Below are 19,671 nucleotides of genomic sequence, written 5' to 3' on the forward strand. Positions count from 1 at the left end.
TGGTTTTCTTGACCAATATGTCGAGGAACCAAATAGAGAGCTGGCCATCCTAGACTGGGTGATGTGTAATGAGAAGGGTCTAATTAGTAATCTTGTTGTGTGCGGCCCTCTGGAGAAGAGTGACCATAATATGATAGAATTCTTTATTAAGATGGAGAGTGACAGTGTTAATTCAGAGACTAGGGTCCTGAACTTAAGGAAAGGTAACTTCGATGGTATGAGACGTGAATTGGCTAGGATAGATTGGCAAATTATACTTAAAGGGTTGACAGTGGATAGGCAATGGCAGACATTTATAGATCACATGGATGAACTTCAACAATTGTACATTCCTAATTGGAGTAAAAATAAAACGGGGAAGGTAGATCAACCATGGCTAACACGGGAAATTAAGGATAGTGTTAAATCCAAGGAAGAGGCATGTAAATTGGCCAGAAAAAGCAGCAAACCTGAGGACTGGGAGAAATTTAGAATTCAGCAGAGGAGGACAAAGGGTCTAATTAGGAGGGGGAAAATAGAGTATGAGAGGAAGCTTGCAGGGAACATAAAAACTGACTGCAAAAGCTTCTGTGGATATGTGAAGAGAAAAAGATTAGTGAAGACCAACATAGGTCCTTTGCAATCAGAATCAGGTGAATTTATAATGGGGAACAAAGAAATGGCAGACCAATTGAACAAATACTTTGGTTCTGTCTTCACTAAGGAAGACACAAATAACCTTCCGGAAATACTAAGGGTTCGAGGGTCTAGCGAAAAGGAGGAACTGAAGGATATCCTTATTCGTCAGGAAATTGTGTTCGGGAAATTGATGGGATTGAAGGCCGATAAATCCCCAGGGCCTGATGGGCTGCATCCCAGAGTACTTAAGAAAATGGCCCTAGAAATAGTGGATGCATTGGTGATCATTTTCCAACATTCTATTGACTCTGGATCAGTTCCTATGGACTGGAGGGTAGCTAATCTAACCCCACTTTTTTTAAAAAAGGAGGGAGAGAAAAAATGGAATTATAGACTGGTTAGCCTGACATCAGTGGTGGGAAAAATGTTGGAATCAATTATTAAAGATGAAATAGCAGTGCATTTGGAAAGCAGTGACTGGATTGGTCTAAGTCAGCATGGATTTATGAAAGGGAAATCATGCTTGACAAATCTTCTAGAATTTTTTGAAGATGTAACTAGTAGAGTGGACAAGGGAGAACTAGTGGATGTGGTGTATTTGGATTTTCAAAAGGCTTTTGTCAAGGTCCCACACAAGAGATTAGTGTGCAAAATTAAAGCACATAGTATTGGAGGTAATGTATTGACGTTGATAGAGAACTGGTTGGCAGACAGGAAGAGAGACGGGATAAACGGGTTCTTTTCAGAATGGCAGGCAGTGACCAGTGGGGTGCCGCAAGGTTTCAGTGCTGGGACCCCAGCTATTTACAATATACATCAATGATTTAGATGAAGGAATTGAATGTAATATATCCAAGTTTGCAGATGACACTAAGCTGGATGGCGGTGTGAGCTGTGACGAGGATGCTAAGAGGCTCAGGGTGACTTGGACAGGTTAGGTGAGTGGGCAAATGCATGGCTGATGTAGTATAATGTGGATAAATGTGAGGTTATCCACTTTGGTGGCAAAAACAGGAAGACAGAATATTATCTGATTGGTGACAGATTAGGAAAAGGGGAGGTGCAACGAAACCTGGGTGTCATGGTACATCAGTCATTGAAGGTTGGCATGCAGGTACAGCAGGTGGTGAAGAAGGCATATGGCATGTTGGCCTTCATAGCTAGAGGATTTGAGTATAGGAGCAGGGAGGTCTTACTGCAGTTGTACAGGGCCTTGGTGAGGCCACACCTAGAATATTGTGTTCTCCTAATCTGAGGAAGGACGTTCTTGCTATTGAGGGAGTACAGTGAAGGTTCACCAGACTGATTCCCAAGATGGCAGGACTGACATATGAGGAGAGACTGGATCAACTGGGTTTGTATCCACTGGAGTTTAGAAGACTGAGAGGAGATCTCATAGAAACATATAAAATTCTGATGGGATTGGACAGGTTAGTGGCGGGAAGAATGTTCCCATTGCTGGGGAGTTCCAGAGGTCACAGTCTAAGACTAAGGGTAAAGCCATTTAGGACTGAGCTGAGGAGAAACTTCTTCACTCTGAGAGTGGTTAACCTGTGGAATTCTCTACCGTAGAAAGTTGTTGAGGCCAGTTCGTTAGATATATTCAAAAGGGAGTTAGATATGGCCCTTATGGACAAAAGGATCAAGGGGTATGGAGAGAAAGCAGGAAAGGGGTACTGAAGTTGAATGATCAGCCATGATCTTATTGAATGGCGGTGCAGGCTCGAAGGGCCGAATGTCCTGCTCCTGCACCTAATTTCTATGTTTCTATGAGTAGAAGTCCAACCTACTCAACCTTTCCTCATAAGTCAACCCCCTCATCCCCGGAATCAACCTAATGAACCTTCTCTGAACTGCCTCCAAAGCAAGTCTATTCTTTCTTAAATGTGAAAACCAAAACTGCACGCAGTATTCCAGGTGTGGCCTCACCAATACCCTGTATAGCTATAGCAAGACTTCCCTGCTTTTATACTCTATCCCCTCTGCAATAAAGGCCAAGATTCCATTGGCCTTCCTGATCACTTGCTGTACCTGCACATTATCCTTTTGTGTTTCATGCACAAGTATCCCCAGGTCCTGCTGTATTGCAATCTTTCTTCATTTAAATAATAACTTGCTCTTTGATTTTTTTCTGCCAAAGTGCATGACCCCTCACTTTCCAACATTATACTCCGTCTGCCAAATTTTTGCCCACTCACTTCGCCTGCCTATGTCCTTTTGCAGATTTTTTGTGTCCTCCTCACACATTGCTTTTCCTCCCATCTTTGTATTGTCAGCAAACTTGGCTATGTTACACTCAGTCCCTTCTTCCAAGTCATTAATATAGATTGTAAATAGTTGGGATCCCAGCACTGATCCCTGCGGCACCCCACTAGTCACTGATTGCCAACCAGAGAATGAACCTTTTATCCCGACTCTCTGTTTTCTGTTAGTTAGCCAATCCTCTATCCATGCTAATATATTACCCCCAACCCCGTGAACTTTTATCTTCCCCTTGCCTTGTTAGACCTCCCCAAATGCATTACCTCACACTTATCCGGATTGAATTACATTTACCATTGTTCTGCCCACTTGACCAGCATATTGATATCTTCCTGCAGTTCACAGCTTTCTTCTTCATTATCAACCACACAGTCTATTTTTATGTCATCTGCAAACTTCTTAATCGTACCCCCAACATTTAAGTCTAAGTTATTGATATATACATCACAAAAAGCAAGGGACCCAGCACTGAGCCCTGTGGAACCCCACTAGATACAGCCTTCCAGTCACAAAAACACCCATCAACCATTACCCTTTGCTTCCTGCCTCCGAGCCAATTGGATAGAATTTCTCCTGGAAAATCATTCTAGGTACAAACATTGCATTTCAGTTAGTCATACACTCATGCCGACTAGAACCCCTGTAACTGAAATCAAAAGTTAAATGTACCCTGTATAAAGAAGCTGGTGCCATCCTCTATGCTGAATAGACAGTCTATTGTTGATCAACGTGGCACGTCAGGTAAGACTGCCATTTGGTGGAATATGTCTCAGATTGAGGGATGTCTTGACCACATCAGCAGAATGTGCTGAGGAAAATCTGTAGCATGTGCAAAGTTACCAGAAATTCTGCTACGATCATAACCTGAAGACCTGCAAGTACCAAATGAACCAGAGTGCTGGTTCTACTGTTGGTAAAGCAACATAAACTGTCGGCCTGCTGGAAGGTCCTTTTTATAAGGTGGAAGGCACATACGATGATGAGTTATATAGTTGAGGTACTGTTTTGGTGACCCATGCATAACGTTTAGCACATTAAAAAGTTTAAACTGTATGTAGACATGTCCTTGTGTGTGCTGCCTTCCCAAGAGGAGAGGGTAATATAATTGACTCACAGTGTTCGTTGAGAGTCAAAGAAGTTCCTTGATGAGAACATTGGGCCAAAAATTGCGGTCGGAGGCTTCCTGCTGCTGACCAATTTTTTTTTTACAAAAGTGCCTGGTGGTCCCAGAGGAATGAACACTTGAGCTCCGAGGCCTAGTTGCGCAGTCCAGCGTAGGGGGCCCATGTATTCCAGGAGCGTTTGCACATCTTGGGATCACGTGAGCCTGTTCCACCAATTGCGATGTAGTATTCTCATTCACAGAAATGGGCGTTCCGAGCTTCACATTACTATGCATGAGAATACCCCTAAAATCAAATAAAACACAATCATAAATAAAAAAAGCACTTTACTTTTTAAAAATTAATAGAAATTGCATTAAATTAAATGTTTGAGAATTTGTCTTTGAAAGTTTAAAAAAAATTGTTTTAATAGTGTTAAGAATAAAGTTACCTTCATACAGGGTTTTTAATATAAAAGTAATAACATTTATTTTTTTCTATCTATTAAAACTCTTATGCTGGTAAAAGCAGGCCTTAAGCTTGCTTTTACCAGACATAAGAGTTTGAAGGACATTTGTTGGGTAAGAGATAGGCAAATAGCCCAAATCTCCGCCTGCAAAGGCCCTTCTCCCGGGGATGCATGCGATCTGCCCAAGTGCACGCCTCAACCAGGAACTTTGGGGCCTCTTCGGGCATGTACGCACATCGTAATTTGTGACTTGAGAGGCCGTAATTTCAGGGGCATTGATTTAGGTCAATGGCTATTGCCTGAACAGAAACAGTTGGACTGTAATGTTTTTAAAAAAAACTTTTAGCACTTGTTTTGCTTATTGTGACAGTTCCTTTCCAGGAATTCTGGATTCTGCCATAGATTCTCCTCCAAAATGTTAACTTAAAAAAAACTGTTTTCAGGTGACTTTCCACTTTTAATTGATGAACGCCATTTACGTTTTTCTCTGTGGTTCAGCAATTGACAAGGTTATCTCTCGTGCACATATTTCAGTCTACATTTTTGTATTTTGTATATAAATGGCTATTCAAATATTACTCATCATCATTATTAAAAAAAATTCTTGATGTGGGTGTCGCTGGCAAGTCCAGCATTTATTGCCTATTCCTAGTTACCCTGAGAAGATGGTGGTGAACTGCCTTGTTGAACCACTGTAGTCAGTGTGGTATTCTTTGATACAATTGAGTGGGTTGCTAGGTGACTTCAGAGAGGAGTTAGGAGTCAACCAAGTCGGTATGGGACTGGCGTCACATTCAGGCCCAACCGGCTAAAGACAACACGTTTTGTTCTCTAACGACAGTCCGATAGTTTCAGGGTCACCTTTTTACTGATCAGAGTACTTTTATTTCCAGATTTTCTTTAAACTGAATTCAAATTCTCAAACTGCCATGGTCTTTGGATTATTAGTTCAGTAACATAACCACTACCGTAACGCACCCAGACCCTCGCTCAATAAACTCCACAGCTATTACATTGCAGTTGTTAGCTCTTCAGTAAGGATGTCATAGTCCATCAGGGATTTGACGTAGACTGGAAATTTGTGATATCTGGTATGAAGCCAAAATAGAAACAAAACAGCCAAACTGAAGTAAAACCACCCTAACTAGGTGCTCCAAGTGTTGTCTGCTATCTCTTCTGCCCAGGACACATTACATTTTGTATTGAGCACTAACAAACCATAACTACAGAATCTTTTTTAAAAAAAAAGTAAACAGAAGAGAAAAAAAAGCTGGTAACAGCCAGTATACTAGTATACTGTGGTTTTCTTACTTTGAGATAACCTTGCTGTTATGTATGCAACATCTTGTAACCAGCATTCTACCACCACCAGGGGGCATATCTGTTGGAGTCCCAAGGGATCCCAGCATCCCTTGGGAGCACTGAATATAAGCAAGTTTCCCATGCTGTGACAGCACTCTGGAGTCAGAATAAAGAGACTAAGGTCACACTTAAGTCTATCGTCCTCAGTCACATTGCTTTATTTGAGACATAACACTTGCCTTTCCCCAATGAGAGGAGCCAAACAGCAGCCAGTCAAGCGAAACTTCCAACAGCAAGGTAAATTAATCACTGACCTGAGAGCATTTCTTGTTGGAGAGTACCTGACCAGTAGTCTAAAAGTGGCCGGCCAGGACAGTCGCTGCACCATGATCCAGACCTGGTACTGTAGATGAGTAACATCCCAGGAAATCAGCTAGTATATCCTATATTAAGAAATGCAACCTACCATTGCACTCCCTGAATGCAATGCAGAACACTGATGGCGTAATATTGTCAATGCATTTCCCCCTTTCCTTTTGTTATAGCTTGTGCTCTATGCACCATTCCTTGCTGAACAAGCAGTAATGTTATTTTCTTCCAATCCTATGCTGGAGCTAGTCTTGAACCAGCTGAGAGATGTGCAAGAACACCCAGATGTAGTTCACACTCTGATTTATTTTTACATTCTTCACGTGGAGGTGGTAGTGGAGGGACTCTTCCATGTGATGGTTCTAGTTTCTGGCATGGCAGGGATCAGTAGCTTGAGGTGGGGAGAACTGAAACCTAAAGCCACATTCTCCCACTGTGCCACAGCTCATTGGAGAGTGGCAAGAGAAAATGACGTTTAGAGGCTTTGAGCAGAAATGAAGGTAAGAAATGAGTGCATCATGTACATACCAAGGGGGAGGACAAATTTAAAATAAAACGGATTAGCAAGATTATTTATTATGATTTCCATAATTATGTACTAAATCACAAATTCCCAAGTACAAAATAATTTTCTTGTATGTTGTTGTAAATCGCAAACTGATTATTCTTTGTGAACTATGTCATAATACCCCATCACATCACAGTCATTGCAGCATCTCCCTAGGCCTTTGCCACTGTTGTCCAGCTGTAACGGTAAGAATATCTCTCTTCAATTTTTAATTTTGTTTCAATATATATGTATTGAAAAAATGTAAAAAAAACTTCAGCTTTGCTTTCACTCATTAATGTAATTTGAAACCCCTGATTTTTAAATTATACCCTCCTTGCTCTCCGTACACACAACACACATGGGTATGGATGTATTTTAATATCTAAATACCCCTCACTTAAATTAAAAAAATAGTTGCTAGTGTAATCCTAACTATTAAAGACAACAGAGCTTGACTCAGAAAATATTACTGTACATCATTTGATATAATGTGAAGTAATTCTGGGTGAGCTGTATAAACATTGGCCATTCCGCAGTCACCCCCAGCACCCTCTCCCCTTCCCACGGCACCTTCCCATGCAAGCGCTGGAAATGCAACACCTGCCCTTTTACTTCTTCCCTTCCCACTGTCTAGGGCCCCAAACACTCCTTCCAGGTGAAACAGCGATATACTAAATTGAAAAAAGTACAAGTAAACTGTATTCGCTGGTCACGATGTGGTCTTCTCTACATTGGGGAGACCAAACGCAGATTGGGTGACAGCTTTGCGGAATACTTCCGTTCAGTCCGCAAGGGTGACCCCGAGCTTCCGGTCATCTGTCACTTTAGTTTTCCGCTCCGCTCCACTCCCACTTTGACCTTTCCGTCCTTGGCCTCCTACACTGTTCCAATGAAGTTCAACGCAAGATCGAGGAACAGCACCTCATCTTTCATTTAGGCACTTTACAGCCTTCCGGACTCCATGTCGAGTTCAACAATTTCAGACTATGAGCCTGAACTTGGTGAGAGTTCTGCCCACAGCCGCTGAGGTTCCGCCCCAATTTTTTTTTCTTCCAGATTCCTCAGGTCCCGCCCGGCAGGAGATTCCTTGCCGAAGTATCGCCGGCGCTACTTCCTGTCCATGCTGGAGGCTCAAAAACCGGGATATTCCTCGTGCACGATCCTCTAAGACCGTGCTCCCGCCCACCAGAAGGATTGCTGGCAAAAAGGTGGTCTGAGCTGGCTGTGAGTCGGGCGGCAGGGAGAATCACTGAGTGCTCCAACGTTGCACATCCCGGGTATCGTCATATGCTGCACCATTATCACAGGCTCAGAATTAGTTATGAGATCGACCTGAAGCTGCACAGAATGAGTTCAGACATGTAAATGAAAAGTACTCCGTTGACGGGAAGGTGTGGTAGAGGAAGCTGCAATGAGTTCTGAGAAATGTAAAGGCTCAGTGGAGATGCCTAACAAGAGTTTTTAGACCATTGCAGGCAGAACAGAGTTATTAACAGAATAAGTATGAGCTTCTGTCAGTGTAAATAGGCGAAAATGAGAACGTGATGCTCTGGCAGGTCGCAGCATCACCTTAAGTATAGAAGATGGAAAAAGATATATAATGGATTGCAAGGTCACTGAGGAACATGTGATATCAGGGGTGGGATTCTGCGATAGTGGACTGAAGTGCAAGCCTTAATGTGTGCCCTACAAGTAGCGCGACTGTCTCATTGATTGGCAGCCTTCCTGCATTGATGACCCTTGTCGATTCGCAATCGCCTGATGACAGGACCCATTAATCATTCACATCATATGTGGAGGGCAAGAGATTCCTCATACAGCAGTACACCTGAAGGAAATTGTCTTTTTCTCAGGACACACCCCAGATAATGTAAAAATGAGACCCTGACCAATGTGACTGGCAGTAACAGACCATGCAAACAATTGAATCCAACATATATACAGTTGTTCTGAGACCAGTCAAGTGACATTGACAATGACCCATGTGAAGCAACAGCCACAACTTAATGAGGAGTAAAGAACATATCCACCACCAACACCCAATCCTCTACCCACTACCACCACCACCTCTTTCTCCCCCCCCCCCCCCACCCCGCCTCGATGTGAGGCCTATCGTCCTCTTCATGGGTCCACCATCACCATGATGAGCCGCACCTCTGCCCCTCACTGCCTCTGCTCCATCACGTTGTGCAGGAGGGCAGCTGGAACACTTCATCTTGGAGAGAAGGTAGGGGGCATGATTGAAGGCGCCGGCATCTCCGGCTCCTCGGGATCTGTCAGCCTCGATGATGTGACATAGCCAGAAGCCATCGCTTGCCTCATCGCTTAGCTCCATCGCACTAATGAGCTGCTCCATACTGGCAGTATGCTGCTCAACAAAGATGGCGATGCTGGCAGCTATCCCAGCCATGGTCTGCAGCACATCTCGACCTAGTTCCACACTCGTCTTCGACAGCTGGACAATTTCTTGAATTGCTGCGAGCCGTCCTCTATCCTCATTGTATTGTTGCATCTTCCTGGGTGCTTGCGGCTTGGTGGATTTTCCGTCAAGGCCTCTGCGCCTCCCAGCAGTTGTTCCTGCCTCGTCCGACTTGAATCCTAAGAAGTTGGACCCCGACACCAATGTTGGCAGGACAGGGGGTACACATGTCAGGAGGCTGAAGTCCTCTTCCACCTCCTTGACCTCAAGTGATTCGAACAACTGGTCTTCTCCTTCCTGGTCTTCGTGACTGTGGGTGCGGTGGATATGGGTGATCTTGGGGGGTGGGGATGGAGGAAAGAACTGGTGTGTTGGGCTGGTGACAATATCTGGGTGGGAGACATTGGTGTCACACTTGGCCTTTGTGTGCCAGAGGTGGATAGGGTGCTTTGCTCAGTGCTGTCCGATTCAACATCTGCAAGTAGAGGACAACGTTTCAGTGTATAGTTGGCGGGTGGGGATGGTCAAGCTGACATGTGAGCCGTCACACTTAACATTCTCACTTCAAGGAGTTCCATTGCTACATGAGCACACCATTAATGGCCGACTGTGCATTAAATGGCATTTGACTTAACATTGCATGACCTTTCATGATATGAGTGTGAGGCAGGCCGGAGTTTAGTATAAGCTTACCATGCTGTAGCATGGGATCTGCATCACCCTTTGTGTTGGATGTTCTTTTCTTCTGCAGAAAGAAACGTTTACAGCCTTTGCTCCTTTTGCTCATGCAGCGCGCGCACACACACACACACACAGACACAACTGGCACAGAACCTTTTGGAGTTTCACGGGAGTGATCCAATAAATGTTTACTTACTCTTGCGGACGCCACCACATCATTCCATCGTTTCCCACAATGGTCTCCATCCCACACAATATTGCCCACTGAGGACATGGCCTCACCAGTCTCCCTCCAACTGTGTCTATATTGAGGTGGTGGAGGCTTGCCACGACCATCCTGGGTGAGGTCTTTCTACCGGTGCTCCACCTCACATACAAGCTCCTCCAGCTCGTCATCATTAGACCAGGGAGCTCTGGGCTTGGCTCCTTCAGAGTTCTTGGAAGCTTTTTTCCCACTCATTACTTTCCTTGATGGATGGCTGATGATCAATTTCTTTCTTTCTCTCTCCTCTCTCTCTCTCTCTCTCTCTCTCTCTCTCTCTCTCTCTCTCTCTCTCTCTCTCTCTCTCTCTTTCCCCCCCCCCCCCAAAAGCTGACCCCTCTCCAACTGGCAGGTGCAAGTGAGTGCACAGCTTTTATGAGCATGCGCAGCTGTGCCATCAGCCCCAATCGCGACAAAAGTGATGTCATCGGCAAGAGGAAAGTACAAAAAAATATTTCCCAAGTCTCGCGCATGCGTGGTGCACAGCCCCTGATCTTTGCCGAGTCGAGAGGCCTGCACCTAACGCCCACTGCTGCTGCCGCCCACTCATGCTCACTCCCGCCCACCGGCTCCCACTGCCTGCTGCTGCCGTCGACACAACTGCGGCAATACTCGCTCCCGACTGACCCCAGCGGCAGCGGGTGGCAAAAAGGTACGTTCCACCCGGGGACTGTTGAGAAATGGGCGGGCCTTAGCATTCACCAAGTTCGGGCCCCATAACCCCTGCCCACTTTTTGTTCCCTTTCCTCGCTTTTTTTTACAAAAACTTACCCTCTTTTTTTTATTTTGTTTGTTTCCCATAGCAGCTGGCATTTATTCCGCCATTCACACCCTATCTCGACTCACCTTTTGTTTACCATCTCAATTCAGCCCATCATCCCCTTTGTCTCTCCAATTTCTTCTGCCTTCCATCCAATCACAGACCTTCCCTTTTGTTCTTTCCACCCCCCCCCTTTTTTCAGGGCCCCAGCACTTCCTTAAGAATCTGTTACATTTCAAACTGTTGCCAGTTCTGACAAAGGGTCATCGACCTGAAGCGTTAACTGTTTCTCTCTCCACAGATGCTGCCTGACCCGCTGAGATTTCCAGCATTTTCTGTTTTTATTTCAGATTCCAGTATCTGCAGTATTTTGCTTTTGTAAATATTACTATATTGTTTTAAAGCTTGGCTTTTTTTTCCTTTATTATAGTTGACTTTTTAATGCATTAGGGCATTAGTACAAGGTAGCACAAAATACATTTTTCACTTTATGGTTGGTGGAGCAGGTAGTCATTTGCAGATTTTTCCCCTCATTTTTAAATGATATGATAGTCTGCACAATGGATTGTTGTGGTCTATGAAAGAAATTGGCTTCATTGGAAGAATGGTCTTTTTCTTGCTGTATGTTTGCTTATGTTGTAATTCTGATTCTGACCCTACTCCATGAGATTCATAATTTCAGGTGTCATTATGAACAGGGGAAATTGCGCTACACCACTCGCAATTCTAACTATACCAGCTCCCTGTCTCGCAACACTGCATTCAAAATCCTTGACCTCTTCTGTAAATCCTTCCACTGTCTTGTCCCCACCTATCTCTGCAATCTCTTCTTGTGCTGTATCCCATCCAATCCTGAATGTTCCTTCTGTAACTGACTTGAGAGTCGCCAGTTTACTTTGTCCCACCATTAGTTGCAGAGCTTTTAGCTGCTCTGTCCTACCCTTTGCAACTTCCTCCCTACGTATGTCTCTCTCTCTCTCTCTCTCTCTCTCTCTCTCTCTCCTGTCCCACTTTCTGAAAAAAAAACACTCCTCAAGACCCATCACTTAACAATTTCTCCTTTTGTCCATGATCCACAGCACTTTTACCACCTCCAAATCATCACCCGCGTCCACTCCATCTCTCCTTTATGCCATTGAAACCCAAGTCCCTCAAGGCATGACATCTCTAATGACCTTCTAGCCAGCCTCCCAGCATCAATCTGCCACAAGCTTGAGTCTCGGTTGCTATCACCCCAGCCCCTCCAAATTCATTGGCTATCTGTATCCCAGCAATTCATTTCACTCCCACCACTTTCTGTGACCTCCTGCTTTACATCCCTGCATTCACTCTCCACCCTCTAGCATTGGACTTCTTGCTTCTCTGCTCTACCATCAGCAGCTGCTTATTCAGCCACTATGCCCCTGTCCTTTTGGAATTCTCTTTCCATTTCCTTCCCTACGTTTCAAAATGTCCTCAAAACTCTCCTCTTCAACTGTACGTTCTGTTCCCCATCCTACCCTCTCTGTTTCTTTTCCCATTCCCCTCTTTTTGATGTCTACTATATCCCTTTTCTTCCTTTGTAAAATACGGAGTTGTCTTCTAGTTTTGAGTGCCATATAAATGCAAGTTGTGGTCGCTGTCATTGTTATTATAATTGTTGTACCTGTAGTAATAAAAGTCTAATACTTAGAGCATTTCAATCTGAAATTGGATTTATCTTCAATTTCGGTGCTGTCATGTATGTACATGCTGTTTGTAGCCACCAGATGGTGTCATTGTTAGAGGCCACTGAGCTGCACGCACATGGTGCTGCTCTGGTATAAAAGGCCAGCCATTTTGTGAGTCAGGCACTTTGGGCCTAAATAAAGCACAGCCAAGGTTGTACCTTGCTTAGTTAAGCAGTACTCAGTTTGAACCTTTATTGCATACATAACATTTGGTGACGAGAATATAAGAACCTTTGTTTGCAAAATGAGCACGATTGGATTTTTAGAGCGATTCAAGGAGGGAGAAGATTGTGCAGACTTTGTGAGCCGTTTGAACCAGTACTTCGTGGCCAACAAAATGAAGGGGGTCGACGATGCAGATCGGCGCCAGACCGTGTTCCTCACTGCGGTTCAAAGATCTACAGACTGATAAAAAATCTACTCATGCTTAGTGATCCAACAGAGAAAACATACAAGGAGTTGTGTACATTGGTACGGGAGCACCTCAAGCCAGACGACGGCATCATCATCTTGAGATACAGATTTTATACACACGTTCGATCGGAGGACCAGAGCGCGTCGGAATTCGTTGCCGACCTGAGACATCTAGCGGGACCGTGTAAGTTCGGGATGGTGTTGGCAGACATGCCGTGGGACTTTTGTTATCGGTATCAACCACGAGGTGATCCTGCGCAAACTTCTGCTGGTGGAGGAGTTGGATTTAAAAAGGGCCATCCAGATCGCTCAATCATGCATGACGACGCACAGGAGTTTAAAGCAAATATCGGTGAAGAACCGAACCTCGGCAAATACTGTAAATGCGATTGATTCGGTGTTCGGCAAAGCGGCACATGGCAAGGCTTATCCGGCTGCGTTTGCGAAACCTGTGGCTACCCAAAATCCGCCAGCGGGAATGTATCTGACTTCTCTGTTAGCATTGTGGGGGAAATCATCGGCACCAGCAGTGTCGATTTGAGCAATATAGTTGCAAAGGCTGTCTGAGTGGGGCATCTCCAACGCGAGCAGACGAGCGTGGATCCGGATGCGCAATCCAAGATGCTAGAGGAGGAAGTATATGGGCTGTACTCTTTCACAACCAAGAGTAAACCAATTTTGATTAATGTGAAGTTTAACGGGATACCGGTATCGATGGAACTGGACACGGGCGAGTCAATCGATCATGAACGAGAGGGCATTTAATAAGCTGTGGGATACTAAGACTGAGGCCCAGGCTGAGCCCTGTTAACGCCAAGCTGCGCACGTACACCAAAGAACTGATAAAGGTGATTGACAGTGCACAAATTAATGTGTCGTATAACGGTGCGGTTCACGAGTTACCGCTGTGGATTGTTCCAGGCAATGGCCCACCACCGCTCGGCAGGAGCTGGTTGGAGAAAATCAGATGCGACTGGAACAACATAAAGGCGTTGCCCAAGTATTGTGCAAGTTCCCCTCGCTGTTTGAACCGGGTACCGGCAACTTCACGGGGGCCAGGTTGCAGATCCACATGGACTCAGATGCAAGACCCGTCCATCATAAAACTCGGGCAGTGCCGTATATGAAGAGGGAGAAGGTCAAAATTGAACTGGACAGACTCCAGCTTGAAGGGATCATATTACCAGTCGAATTTAATGAATGGGCCAGCCCTATTGTTCCTGTGCTGAAAAGTGATGGCACAGTCAGAATCTGTGGAGACTACAAGGCTACGATCAACAGGGTTTCGAAACAAGATCAGTACCTGTTACTGAAGGCTGATGACTTGTTTGTGACGCTAGCCAGAGGGAAGTCGTTCACAAAACTGGACTTGACGTCGGCCTATATGACGCAGGAGTTGGTCGAGACATCGAAGAGACTTACGTGCATTAACACCCACAAAGGACTGTTTATTTACCACAGGTGCCCATTCGGAATTCGCTCGGCTGCAGCAATATTCCAGAGGAATATGGAAAGTGTACTGAAGTCCGTTCTCAGAACTGTCGTGTTCCAAAATGACATCTTGATCACAGGTCATGACTCCAAGGAACATCTGAACAGCCTGGAAGAGGTTCTACTATGTTTAGACATAGTGGGACTCAGACTTAAACGCTCGAAGTGCGTCTTCATGGCACCGGAGGTCGAATTCCTCGGGAGGAAAATCGGCGCTGATGGCATCAGACCTACTGACGTGAAAACCAAAGCCATCAAGAATGCACCCAAGCCGCAGAACGTGACGGAGCTGCGTTCGTTCCTGGGTCTATTCAACTACTTTGGTTAACTTCCTACCTAAATTGAGCAACTTACTTGAACCACTGCACATGCTATTGAGAAAAGGCAACAACTGGTTGTGGGGCGCATTGCAAGACAGAGCTTTGGAGAAAGCCACCAATCTGCTTTGTTCGAACAAGCTGCTGGTACATTATGACCCATGTAAACGTTTAGTTTTGGCCTGTGACGCATTGTCATATGGAATTGGTTGCATATTACAACAAGCCAATGAGTTGGGGAAACTTCAACCTGTCACGTATGCATCCAAAAGTTTTTCTAAAGCAGAAAGAGCCTACAGTATGGTAGAAAAAGAAGCTTTAGCGTGTGTGTACGGTGTTAAAAAGATGCATCAATACCTGTTCGGTCTGAGGTTTGAATTAGAGACTGATCTCAAGCCGCTCATTTTGTTGTTTTCTGAAAGTAAAGGTATCAATACCAGTGCTTCATCCCGCAATCAAAGGTGCACGCTGACATTATCTGCCTATGATTATGTCATTCACCACAGACCTGGCACAGAGAATTGTGCCGATGCTTTGAGCCGATTGCCACTGCCCACACCGGAGCTGGAAACGCCACAACCGGCAGATTTAATATTAATCATGGATGCTTTTGAGAGTGTAGGTTCCCGTGTCACGGCTCAACAAGTTAAGACCTGGACCAGCCAGGACCCGATATTATCGGTGGTAAAGGATTGCATCTTCAAAGGGGATTTGTCTACCATACCTAAGCAAATGTGCGAGGAGGCCAAACCGCACATTTCTCGCAAGGACGAACTGTCTGTTCAAGCAGATTGCATATTGTGGGGCAATAGAGTTGTAATTGCCTAAGAAAGGGAGAGAGAAGTTCATGTGTGAGTTACACAGCACACATCCTGGTATAGTGATGATGAAGGCCATTGCCAGGTCCCACGTATGGTGACCAGGAATTGATTCTGAGCTAGAAGCATGCGTGCATCAGTGCAGCACCTGCATGCAGCTCAGCAAAGCACCAGCGGAATCGCTGCTGAGTCTGTGGCCATGGCCATCCAAACCTTAGTCCAGGATCCATGTAGATTTTGCAGGTCCCTTCCTGGGCAAGATGTTTTTAGTGGTGGTGGATGCTTATTCGAAGTGGATAGACTGCATAATCATGTCATTCAGTACGTCCATGGCAACCATAGAGCATCTCAATGTCATGTTCGCGACACATGGTCTGCCTGACATAGTGGTGAACGATAATGGGTCGTGCTTCATCAGTCAGGAGTTTGTAAAACTTAACGGCATAAAACATGTAAGGTCAGCACCATTCAAGCCTGTGTCCAACGGGCAAGCAGAACATGCAGTACAAATTATCAAGCAAAGCATGAAGAGAGCAACCCAAGGTTCACTGCAGACCCGCTTGTCTTGCATACTGCTGAGTTACAGGACAAGTCCCCACACACTCACAGGGGTCTCCTCTGCTGAACTCATGATGAAAAGAGGTCTTAAGACCAAGTTATCGGTTGTACACTCAGATTTAAATGATCATGTTGAATACAGAAGACCGAGTCAACAAGGGTACCACGATCGCGCAACGGTGTCACGCGAGATTTCTGTGAATGATCCTGTATATGTGTTGAATTATGGTCAGGGTCCCAAATGGATCTCTGGTACGGTCATGGCCAAGGAGAGCAACAGAGTATTATTAAGCTCAGGAATGGGCAAACTTGCAGGAAACACCTGGATCAAACAAAGCTGAGGCACAGATGAGCCAGAGGAGTCGGACGAAGAAACCGTCAATGACTGACCAACCAACCTACTAGCAGCCTTCAATGGACTCGAGGGCCATCAGTGAACCCGGAATTTCCATCATGGACTTGCAATTCCTGACATGGCCACTGCCACCCCCAACAAGTCAGCCATCCAGCCACCAGCCACAACAGACTCCGCACATTCACCCAAGGCCGGAATCTAACTGAGACGGTCAACCCGGGAGCGTAAAGCACCGGACCGTCTCAACCTGTGAAAGACTGATAAGATCTCAGAAGAGGGTATTGTCATGTATGTACATGCTGTTTGTAGCCACCAGATGGTGTAATTGTTGGAGGCCAATGAACAGCACGCACATGGCGCTGTTCTGGTATAAAAGGCCAGCGATTTTGTGAGTCAGGCACTTTGGGCGTAAATAAAGCAGAAGCAAGGTTGTATCTTAGTTAAACAGTACTCAGTTTGAACCTTTATTGCATACATAACAGATACCTAAAGTATGCAATGCCCTGTACCGTGCTTTTGTTTTTATTTTGTAATGCTTTTACAATTGGAAGTGCAAATCTATATGTTAAGGCTGCTAAACCAGCAAACATGCTGCACCCGCTAATGGCTTGAACTGATGTTTGGTAAAACAATGGACAACGTTTAGCTGATTTGATGGTGGAGGGCAGTCAGCTTTCAGATTCTACTGGCATAGGACATGATTTCATCAAAATGTTCATGTTCTTGTACTGTTGTAGTACTCTGTTTCTATCAGTGGAGGCTGCTGTAAGGTGTTGTCAGTAGACAGCAGCCTCTTTTGGCAGAATTCAAAGATGAGCATTGTAACCTTATTATTTATTTCTGTATTTTCTCCCTAGTCTGTTAAATCAGCTTAAATATTTTCTGAATAGTGCATGAAACTTTGAGCCAATTCATTATTCAACTTCACTGTTAACTTGTGTTTTTGCAAAGTAGTACTATCCATTGAATATGACTATTGACTTAACGTAATATGGAATGGTTTCCAAAGAACCTTTTGCAGTACTGTTGCTGTCAACGGTTACTCAAATTACTTGCAGGAAAGGAGTATTTTAACAACTGTGCTATTGCAATGTTCAATCATGTTTCATAATTGTAAAGTTTTATTTGGAATGAGTGAATTAACGCAGTTTGGTATTGAGACTAAAATAAAAGCTGGTGATCGAGCAACAGCATGCACACAGGCTACAGGGTAACAAGAGTACAATTGTGAAATCAGTTCTATTCTGTGATTATTATGTTATTTGATTACTAGGGGTTCATGGACATTTATCATCCACTGACTATCGGTCTTGTCAGTCAAGTCTGCATGCCTCAGAAGCTGGAAAGGAAACATTTAAATCGTCTAAATGTAAGTGTTTGGATTATTGATATTTTCGTATATTTTAATTCCTGAGAGCACTTAAACACAGTGCTGATTGAATCTTTGCAGTGGGGAGAAGGCAATAGTACAGAATGTGGAGGAAAGAGATCATAAAGCATAGTGGTCCGTTTTTATTCCATGGCGACAAATTCTAACTTGCAACTGATAATTTATATAAATACCTGTATATAATATTTTATAATGAGATTTCTTTTCGCACAGGAGGTTTATCAGCTTTGTCAGCTGCCATGAAATTTGAACTTCAGAATGCTACTCGTGCATTTTTATGAGTGTGCTATTTGTGTACGTATGTGCAGTCTGTGCTGCCTCTGTGTGTCAGGGAACATTACTGAATGAGGAGGGGTCCAAGCTACCATAGCATACCTTCGTGCAGCTGACTAGACATTTGAGCAGTAGCCAACTCAATCTTCTCAAATGGTATCCAGTGTGCCTGATAAGAGGCTATACATTATTTTTTTTAAATGAGTGTTGCAAACAAGTAAAGCTGCTTTCCCATATGTCTACTTGCTTTGGCTTCTTCTCTGGAGTTTTCCTCTGATCAGTCGAGTTGCAACACTCCATTTGCACTCAGCAGATGACAGGCAAGTCGACAAGTAACTTCATGAACAGAAATACTATGGATAGCTTCCCCTATATGAAACTAGCCTTTAATTACATAAAGTTAAGTTGTGGTAGCTCCCTCCTGTGGCTGAAACACCTCTGTCACAACATGGAGTTATGATCGGACATGTAGGAAGACGTGCTACATTTCAATTCAGAGCAAAGAGAGTATAGTGAGGTTAGAGAAAAAATTCGACACATAAATGTAGATAGGATAAAATGATGAGAAATATCAAAAGTATGGAAGGGAATCAGAAAAGGAGAATAGTACAGCTTGGAGGATGTGTAAAAGGAGATTTGCAGCCAGCATTAAAGGAAATAGCAAGGGCTTTTGAAAACACATAATAAGTAAAAGGATAATTAGAGGAGGGATGGGACCTCTTGGAAATAAAGGGGGCCATCTTGTACTTGAGCTTAAAAAGTATTTTGCCGATAAGTTTTCGAGGGAAATAGGATTACATGAAGAGGATGTGGTAGGCACACTACTGGAGATAAATAGACACTATTAAAAAAGTTAATGGTGCTAAAAGTAGAAAGGTTAGCGAACCCAGATGGTATACATCACAGAATGCTGAAAGACAAGGGAAGAATTTAGAACTACTAATTGAAATTTCCAAAACATTGGAATTGTGCCAACAGATTGGATGGTTGTAAATGTTACATTCCTATTCAAGAAATCGGAAAGCGATAAGCAAGAAGTAAAATCGATGCCCTCGGGCTGCTGGCTACAGACTTAAACACACACAATTGTGAGGTGGTGCATTTTTTGGGAAGATTAAAGAGTTGACATACTGCTTGGATAATAAGAGTCTAATATGGGGTAGAGGAACAAAGGGATCTGGGGTACAGATACACAAATCACTAAAAGTAGTGACTCAGGTTAATAAGGCCATAAACCAAGCACTGGGGTTCATTTCTAGAGGGATAGAATTTAAAAGCAGGGCAATTATGTTAAAATTAAACCAAGGTTAGACCACACTTGGAATACTGCACATAGTTCTGGTCTCCATATTATAAAAAAGATATAGAAGCATTGAATAAGGTGCAAAACAGATATACAAGGATGATGCCAGAACTGAGAGCATATAACTATCAGGAAAGACTGAACAGGGTGGGGCTCTTTTCTCCAGAATAAAGAAGGCTGAGTGAGGGGTGACCTGATAGCAGTCTTTAAGTTAATGAAAGAGTTTGTTCGGGTAGATGTGGAGAAAA

The 19,671-nt window shown here is 44.1% G+C and overlaps 1 protein-coding gene across 4 annotated transcripts in view; it reads left to right on the plus strand.

Annotated features, from left to right (window-relative positions):
* LOC139244536 (coiled-coil domain-containing protein 158-like) overlaps positions 1–19,671 on the plus strand; it is a 319,231-nt gene that overhangs the window by 21,841 nt on the left and 277,719 nt on the right. For 3 of the 4 annotated variants that reach the window (XM_070871035.1, XM_070871037.1, XM_070871039.1), the window contains exon 2: positions 17,731–17,826. In XM_070871035.1, the coding sequence (XP_070727136.1) occupies positions 17,731–17,826 (96 nt within the window). Of the gene's footprint in view, positions 1–17,730; positions 17,827–19,671 lie in introns of those variants that run through there. The other variant, XM_070871038.1, reaches the window with a different exon arrangement.

This window comes from Pristiophorus japonicus, chromosome 2, assembly GCF_044704955.1.
Source record: "Pristiophorus japonicus isolate sPriJap1 chromosome 2, sPriJap1.hap1, whole genome shotgun sequence".
NCBI lineage: Eukaryota > Metazoa > Chordata > Chondrichthyes > Pristiophoridae > Pristiophorus > Pristiophorus japonicus.